We start from the raw sequence: 9,268 nt of genomic DNA, 5'->3' as shown, positions 1-9,268 counted from the left end.
CGAGTCCAAGGAGGGGCTCAAACCCACCAACCATGAGATCATGACCTGAGCTGAAATCAGAGGCTTAACTGACTGAATCACTCAGGCTCCCTTTTTTTTTTTCTTTTTTCTTTTTTTTTCACAACATCTTATGCTAAGTTACACTCATTCTTTTGAATGTGTAGATTATTTTGTTATTTAACAATGAAAAACATGGCACAACCTGAGAGATCACAGGACAGAGCTTAAGAAAATGCATAGCACCCATATGGTAGGGCTACTATTTAATCATTAAAGTGAAGAAGTAGGAGAATGTTTTAATGCCATGAAAAACTGGCGAAAAACAGGCTACAAAAGATTCCCATTTTGATCCTGGGTGTGTGTCGTGGAAGCAAGACAGCTAGAAAGCCTTGAGAACACATCCAACTGTTACCTTGGGGCAGTTGCCAGATTTTCCTTCTCCTTGGTGCTTTCCTTTTCTGTCTACACTTTCTGTACTGAGCACGTATTACTTTCGTAATTAGATTCAAAAATAGGCGTGCCTGGGTGGCTCAGTCGGTTAAGCGACCTACTTCAGCTCAGGTGATGATCTTAAGGTTTTGGGGGTTTGAGCCTCTTGTCAGGCTCTGTGCTGACAGTTCAGAGCCTGGAGTAGTTTTCAGATTCTGTGTCTTCCTCTCTCTGCCCCTCCCCTGCTCATGCTCTCTCCCTCTCTCAAAGAACAAAAGTATTTTTTTAAGATCTAAAAATAAAGCCATGGGTTTGGTTTCTTTTGAATTAAAATTACTAGCAGGGACCTTGTCAAGATGCGCCAAGCTGGGTGCCCGCCGGCGCCCCCTCGGCCCCGCCCTGCAGCCGCCTCTGAGAGCCCCCAGGCCCTGAGCTCTGCCGGGTGGGTGGGGCCGGCCTACCTCCGGGTTCCTCCTGAGACCCCCCCCCCCACGCTAGGCGCCGCCACGCCCCAATGTGCTCTGTTTAGCCCTCCCCCCACCCCTGTGTGCCTCCGTAGCTCCATTTCTTAGAATAGGAAACGGACACATCGGGAGCTCCCAGGACCCCATCCGTGGGTTGATGACGCTGGGTCGCAGCAGCCAGGGACTGGCCCTGCCTCTCTCCCCTCAGCGTCATACTTCGGTCCCGCCTGGGCCCTGATCTCTCCAGGACAGGGCGCGCGCCAAGAACTATCCACCTGCGTCCTGTCTCCTAGAGCGCAAAGCCGGTGCCTTCGCTCCTGCCGGAGGGCGATGAGGCCTGGCTTTCAGAGGAGAGAGTGACAGGAGCAGGGGCAGAAGGCGGGAAGAGGGAGCTGAATTTCAAGGTCAGCGCGCCCAGCGCGTCCTACCAGGTTTGGGGGCTAATACAACGGGCAGAGACCTAGCCGAGAAGGGAATAAAGAGAGCCAGAATGCTGTAAGGTGGACATGAGACATGCCCTCCCCACGACTTCCCAGAAGTGAGATACTCCTTCGGAGCACTAGACCAACACACCATCCCTGCTCGGCTTCCAAGTCTCTGTGAGGGAGAGGAGACACCTGGAAGGAGGGTCCCTGGCTTTGCGGCTCCCCAGGGGAGCACAGAGAAGGCGCCCGCAGAGGCCAGAGTACTTAGGCAAGTGCTCCCACAGAGGGCTTTTCCCCACTGGGCATATCCTGGCAGGGGGTAGCAAAGGACAGCATGGCCTTTGGGGACAGCCAGCCTGGCCCCAGGAGAGGGGAGCCCTCTGCTGATCCCAATCCCATCCCCCTCTTACTGTCGCCTTCATCGCTATCCCTCTCTGTACCTATATTCTAGGGCTCAGTCATAGAGGTCAGATGGAAGAGGTTCTAGACGCCTTTAGGACACCCCTGTCACATCTGAGAGGAGAAACTTGTCCTAAGGACACTCAAGTGGCCAGCAGGTTTTTAGGTACGAGTCCTCTGGCTAGAGGGCAGGATTTCTGCAATCTGTATCTTGGATCTCCTTGTGCATCCACACTGTCAACACTGGAAAGTTCTTCCTGACAATGACAGGCATGGAGTGGTGGAACTATTGCCTTGTCCTCCTTCGAGAGAAATCTGAGTTTCCTTGGAGAACCTGTTGAGAACCCAAGGAGTGATGGGCTTATGGTTGGGTACACACCTGGGGCAGGAGGCCTCAGGGCTGGTCCGGCATCATCTACCAGACCAGGAACACATGATTTGGGAAGGACTCTTGAGGTCCCACGAAACTGCTCTCTCTTCTCTTGGGTATTCCTCAGCAGCACCTGGATGCTGTTTCAGGACTGACCAGCACCTTTGCAGATGAGAATGAAACAGTGAGCTGCAACGGAGCACAGCAACCCTCATGCTCGGCCAACAGAGTGCCAGGAAGTAATTCAACCTTTTAGCTCCCAAGACTGAGTTGTGATGTTTTGTAACAGGGATCTGCAATATTAGAGAACTGGGTTAGAATTGTTTGTAGAGAATTGTGTTGGTTCACCAGAAGTCATCAACCCTTGTCACAGGAGCTTGAATTTTACCTTCAACTTTATAAATAACCTAATTATGTTGTAAATAACCAGCAAGACCTTAAGAGTGGAGCATTTTCTTTTTTTGTTTTTGATGTTTATTTATTTTTGAGAGAAAGAGGCAGAGAGAGAGAGAGAGAGAAGAGACAATCCCAAGCAGGATCTCCCTGCGCCCTCAGCGCAGAGCCAGGCACAGGGCTTGGGCACAGGGCGTGAACCCACGAACTGTGAGATCTTCCCCTAAGCAAAATCAGAAGTCTGATGCTCAACTGACTAAGCCACCCGGGAGCCCCACCATTCTGCATTTTCTTACTCTTGCCCCACACTAATAAAGTAGCCACTGGCACTGTGGAGGTGTTGCGCACTCGAGATGTGGCTTCTCCAAGTGGAGATTGTGCCAGGGAGTATAAAATGCACACTGGATTTTGACGGTAATGTGGGAAAAAAAGTCAGCATTTTTTTTAAAATGTTTTTTTTTGAAAGAGAGAGAGAGACAGCGAGAGAGAGAGGGCAAGCAGGGGAAGGGCAGAGAGAGGGAAGCACAGAATCCAAAGCAGGCTCCAGGCTCTGAGCTGTCAGCACAGAGCCCGACGCGGGGCTCGAACCCTCGAACCACGAGACCATGACCTGAGCCGAAGTCGGATGCCCAACCGGCGCCCCAGGAGCAACATTTCTTTTTACTAAACTTTCTATTGTTACATGTTGAAATGATAATAGTTGGACTTACTGGGTTAAATACGAAAATAAATTTCACTTTTTTTCTTTGTAATGGAGCTACTGAAATTTTAATGTAACATATTTAGCTCCCAGTATGCTTTGATGGATGATGCTGGACTAGAATATCGATCTAAAGGCATCTAAAAGTACCAGGGGTGTGGTGGCCTTGGTGTTGTGATTTCCAGAGTCCAGAGAGAGAGAGATGAAAACAGCTCTCTCCAGCATTCCTGTTACTGATGAAAAGGGATGGAGTGACTGAAGCTCCTTCTCCCTCATTACACTCTTGGGACCTGCACAAGAACTCCCTCCCTTCACCTTTCTTCGGGGGTGGTGGAGGGGAGGCAGGCATGTTGATAATCATCCCTGCACCCACCACACCATTTTTAGGGGGGCTTTGTGTCCAGAAATGGAGCAGGATCTTTCCTGGACAGTGCAAGACAAACCAATCCAAAACAGAAACATTATGGTAAAAAGTTGTGGGGGGTCAGGAGACAGCAAAAGAAATACCCAGAGTAATACGATTGCTTATAATTGATTGCTTATATACTTCATGGCTTATTCTGGGGTGCTCACCAATCTCATCTTAAATAAATGGTGAGGAAAAAAGATGGTTGCCCCAGGTTTTTCCTTCCTAGCTCTGACTGGCTCAAAATCCATTACTGAGCATCACTCGCCATTTTAACACAAAAACACTACGGTGACATGTGGGGTGGTGGTGTATGGGACATCCTTTGTCGTCTATCTTCACGTAATCAAGGTCTGTCTGAAAGATGGAAAATACATGGAGACTGTATTCAAAGATCTTCTCCCCTACACCTTGGGTCTCATCTGCTGACAGATGGACAAAAGATTGGGTGGGAGTTCACTTTCTCTCCCACTGTGCTTCAGTTTTTCCTGCTCAAGGAAATGGAGCATGAGGGAGAACAGAGGACTTTAAACATTTGTTGAATATCCACAGTGGGCCTGGGACACGCCTGGTGTAAGCAACAGGTGGTATCATTCTTGTTTTATAGTTGAGGAAACAGACACGATCATTTGAGTGACTGAAACTGAAGGCATTTGTCTGAAGACACACCTCTAACAAACAGTAGACTCAGGACTTGAGCAAGGCTGTGGGTGCATCTTCAGAGCACGATACCACATCGCGTAGTTATGCCCATGTGGGTTGCCCTCACGTCTACTTTGTGCTCTCCTCTTTGGCAAAGAAGATTCTATAGAAGTTGAGAACTCAAACTATTAAGGCTGAGATGCTTGGCCAGTTGGGTGGAAAGCCTGGTGTAGGACAAGACAGGAGAAAGTTTGGCTGAGCTCCTTTCCTCTGGTGCCAGAGAAAACTTCTGGATCTGTGGTGCTGGTGACTGGGTCATGATTTCTCCCACGTCCTTGAATCTCCACTTTGCAAGGGATCTCCCTATGACCTTGGATCAAGGTCTGGGGACTGTGGAAAAGGGATGGTAGCCCAGACTAAAAGTGTTTTCATTGACTGATTCATTTGAAAATGCCTAATTCACTTGTAAAAGTTAACTAATGGTGGGTAGCCCACCTCCCAACACCTTACGATGCAGAGCGCCCCCTTTGTGAGAAAGCAGGCTTCAGGGCCATCACTTCCTGCAGCTAGCTATTCCCCTCACCTGGGAGCCAGGGGCAGAAAACACGGCACCCGGGCATAGCTGTTCTCCAGAACACCCATCAGGTGCACGCCCTGGCCATGCTTGCCTTCTGTACCTGCTAGCCTTGCTGTGGCGTCTCTGTAAAGCTCTCACCTCCCCAGCCACCTTCTCTGAACATTTTCAGCTTCAAGTTTTCTCAACCAATCCTCCCTGCCATCTTCTATTTCAGCAATCACTCAGAATTTCTGTTCTTGTACGTTTTCACCGTGAAAGCCACTACAGGTTTTTTTGAGGTTCAGTGAAATTTGGGAGGAACAGATATAAGTTTGCACTCAGTTTGCATTTCTCAAGTCATGACCTTTGACTTGGAAATAAGGCTGCTTCCAGTTTACTGGGGGAAGTTTGATGACCTGATGAGGTATCCAGGTTAGGTGTGTAAATTAGCCTAGACTTCACCATGAGCAAGCTGCGTGACCTCTTTTGGCTTATTTCCTGTCCTGTTTTCAGACAAAATGCTTCTTTATAAACATCAGCTCAATTAATGATTCATCTAAAATGCAGCTTGCCCGTAGCAACTATATCCTTCCATAGATCTGTGACAGAAATACAGTTTCTGACCCCACAGAGCAGCATCGTTAAAATCAGCTACCTATGGAAAGCAGATCCAGGCCCTTTGGATAACTAACCTTGGTATCACCTGTGAGTTTAGCTCATTAATGCTTCTGCCTTTCCACTTCAGATAATTTTTTCCTTAGATTTTTCAAATATGTTGGTGCACCAAAGCTTCCTGAAATGTTCTTTGACAGCATCTAATTTCTGGGGCTCCTGAGGTTGAGTGGGTCACCCACCCCACTCCGCCCCACCCCCACCGGGCTGAAGCAGGACCTTCTGTACGCCCTTCTTCATTAGAAACATCATCTCCACCTGCTTTTCCCCTTCCCAGAAAAACAATCAAAGCACAATAAATTGTGCCCAAATTTATTTTTTATTTTGCATACATAGGAAACAGGACCCTATCAAAAGAGAACAGAAAAGCGAAAGAAGCCAAATGTTGCAGAGAGAACACAAGCACAGATTGGCTCCCGGTTTACTCCTAACCACTGACTCTCTAAGACATCAACACGCCAGGAGCTGGACTCACTCCGGGAGGGGGACACAGTCCACTGACGGCACAGAGGAAATGAGAATGGCCAGGAAATGTCACCACAAGTGGAATTTCTACACACAGTATGGGTGTTCACTGTAGCAGGGTTCTCATCCAGGTTCAAGGGAAAACGAAATTTTTCTTCACAAACACAGAATACAAAGCGGTTGAGCACTACCTAAATCATCCAGTCTCTGAGATCATTTGCTATCAAAAAAGATAAACAAAATTAAGCCATGGATATTTGGGTGCCTATTCAACTGCACCCGGATCCAATTCCAGGGGCATCTCTTACTGTGCTTATTTAAAAAAAAAAAAAAAAAAAGTGAAGGGAGAAATTCAAACTAAAAGTGCAAAACGAATGACCTGGAGGAAGAGGAACCTTCTGGACCCCTGTGGTTGTCCTTGGTTGTAAACGGCAACGTTGTGCTTTGTTGTCTCACTTGAATCCAGGACTCCAGTGTGGGGAGGAACTGCAGTCCGGGACAGGAGTTCGGAGGTCACAGGAGGGTGGCTGAAATACACCAGCAGCAGCATCTGTGTTTATAAACTGTGTTTCCAACGGTGTTCGTGTGGCTCCAAGCGTTTCCTGTGGAATTCCCTGGGAGGCTGGCAGACTCTCCATCTTTAGAGGGAAGGTAAGTCAGAGCCGTCGCTGCGACCCCATCCCGATTTCACGCCCTCCCCTGATACAGAGATCCCAGTAGGAAAGGGACTCCTGGTCTGGGGGACTCAGCATCCACTGCAGCGGGATGTTCCCACGCTCAAGTTCAATGAGTAACAAAATTGCTCGAGTTCAATGCGTAACAATTTCGCAAGAGGCTCCAATTAGCTCATTACAAAAATATGCCCCTGCCCCCCACCCTATCCCACTACTAAACACACACAGGGATCTACCCACCTTGGCTAGGCTGCTCTGCCTTCCTATACACAACCAGTCAGATCTCAATCTGGGTTTAAACGCACTGTCAGCATCACTAACTGCAGAGGAACAGGACCTCCCTGCATCCCGGTGACTAGGGCTACTGTTGGATCCCAGGGTGAGATCTGTTTCTTAGCCAGGATTTGCATTTCCAACCACATCTTCTATTCTAATGTTGATTTAGTTGTCAGTGAGATCTATTCTGTACTTTTTGAAGAGATCTTCCTGCAGTCCTGGGATTTTGCATTCCTCTTTTTTTTCCAGCAAGCTTTCCCCTTGTCAGACACACACTCCTGCTGAGATCAAACAAACCACTGCAGGGGCCTGCTGCCCCAGGCTCAAAACCGCCGGCCAGACCCTGCTGGGATTCCTCTCTCCCAGGGGTTGATGTGACTTCCCAGCCAGATGTGCCTCTCTGCTTTGCAAATGTCCATCACAACCCACTGCCGGGGCTGCCTCGGGGAAGGGTGTGGAGACCTCTGGTCATGACGAAGCCAGAGGGTGGCTGCCGGTCCGAGAAGACACTCTGAGTCTGACCTCAAAGGACAGGACTCTCTCTACAGGAGTGTCCGCAAACTCACTAAAAAACGGGGAAACATTTTATTTCTGCCAAGTCAGACCAAGAGCTCTGGGACATAAAATGCAATGTCCCAGTTTGAGGCAGAGAGAAATTCCTCATAAACTTAAGTAACTTTCCTTAGTCATTTTCAGGTAAGTGTAGACATCCAACTTGGCCGGATTCTGGATCCTGTCATCTTGAGGAAAAGAGCTCTTCCAGCCCTGGCTGTGCAGAAGGGCGGCCTCCCTCATTCTTAGGAAGTGAACGGAGATAGAAAGTGCTAAGAAGTTTCTTTTACACCACATGTCTAACGGCTTCTTGAAGAGGAAGGCCCACAGGACGAGGGGCTCAAAGAGTGGAGCCTGTGGGGCCTCGTTTCCACGAGCTGCCTGCTGAGTGCCTGGGAGGAAGCTGTCAAGGCTAGCAGCGGTCCCTTCCGTGTGCTCACTTGTGTTCTCCTGCACATACCAGCCCTGCCTTGCCTCATCCTCCTTAGTCTCTTCCCCGAGGATCTAAGGTGTCAACCCTCGGGGACTGTCCACACTCTGCCAGAGCTCGGATTACATCAGAAACAGAAGTAACAGAGGAGACACAGGGTGAATTCAAATATCGGTCCTCCATGGAACACTTGAAAGGGGGCTGTGCTTGATTTGAAGGTATCAAAGAGGAATTTGCCCTTAGTGGCTCAGAAGACAATTCCTGGAAGCAAACGTTGATGGGGACAGAGAGGTGGAGTGACAGTGCCCCTCCCTGTTCCCCTGTGAGGTCGCACAGGCAGGTGACCCTGCTACTTGGCCTTCACCACCTGTTCATATGGGGGCGGGGGTGTATTGCAGTAAGAAGGGGGCGGTGGGTAGGCTGTGCTTCCCTGGGGTGAGTTGGGTTGGGCCTGGAAAGCCATCGCCATAGCATTCCCGGCAGGATTCATCCCTGGTCCTCCAGGGTCCGTGTAATATGGCAGCCCCGGCTGCTGGGCCCCTGAAAAGACAGATGAGCGGATGTGAGACAGCAGAAAAAAAACCCACTGCCCATCATGGCCAGAGCATGGCCAGGGCATGGCCAGGCTGAAGGGGCCATGGAGAACCACCACACCAACAGTTCACTCGGCTGCCACGTATGGAGGGCTAGCATGCCCAGATATGGGGATAGGTGACAAGCACGAGCCCCGCGCAAGTCCCTGGCCTCATGGCGCTCCTGCTGTCCTGGGGTGCAGATGGATGAAAGGGCACACACAGACTCACCAGGCTGGCTATGCGACGGGACAGACGGTAACGGGATCAGGCATGTTGGGGGTGGGTGGGCCTCCAGTGTCGCTAAACCAGAGCCTGAGTGATAAACCAAGGAAGCCCTGCACAGAGCTGGGGAGGCATGTGCTGAAAACTTACCCGCAGACCGCCCCGTGCACACTTTAGAGTCAAGAAAGCCAGGCAAGTAAAGCAGGCCAGCTTGCAACTATCTACCACAGGAGGACCCTGGTCTCCTGACTCCTGGCCAGAATTATCGCTGGCAGCTCCACAAACCCCTTGAGAACCCAGTTTGCTGAGGTACATTCTGAAGTGTGGTCTCCATTCCCTTCTGCTGGGTTAACATTTTATCAGGGTGGTGATTACCTGTCATCCGGGTGAGCCCAAGTTCATGGACAGGGAGGCAACCTATGGGAGCAGAAGCCGGAGGGGCGGGTGGATGCATCTACGGAATCTATTTGTCTTTGGCATTGCCGGAAGAGTAGCTCTCCAAGGGCAAGGCTACAGGATGCAGGCCTGGGTGCAGGACACGGTATTGTGGAGAGCGAAGAAGGAGACAAGAGGGAACAAGCTGGCCACCCTGTCTCAGATCTAGCCGAACTCTCATTT

The 9,268-nt window shown here is 49.9% G+C and overlaps 1 protein-coding gene across 1 annotated transcript in view; it reads right to left on the bottom strand.

The window, feature by feature from the left end:
* Positions 1-5,762: 5,762 nt before the first annotated feature.
* VOPP1 (VOPP1 WW domain binding protein) overlaps positions 5,763-9,268 on the bottom strand; it is a 111,263-nt gene continuing 107,757 nt past the window's right edge. Inside the window, exon 5 of the mRNA XM_058725513.1 lies at positions 5,763-8,393. Within this exon, the coding sequence (XP_058581496.1) occupies positions 8,203-8,393 (191 nt within the window). The 3' untranslated portion in view covers positions 5,763-8,202. The remainder of the gene's footprint in view (positions 8,394-9,268) is intronic.

Source organism: Neofelis nebulosa, chromosome 4 (assembly GCF_028018385.1).
Source record: "Neofelis nebulosa isolate mNeoNeb1 chromosome 4, mNeoNeb1.pri, whole genome shotgun sequence".
NCBI classification, from domain to species: domain Eukaryota; kingdom Metazoa; phylum Chordata; class Mammalia; order Carnivora; family Felidae; genus Neofelis; species Neofelis nebulosa.
This window is presented reverse-complemented; position numbering and strand designations above follow the sequence as displayed.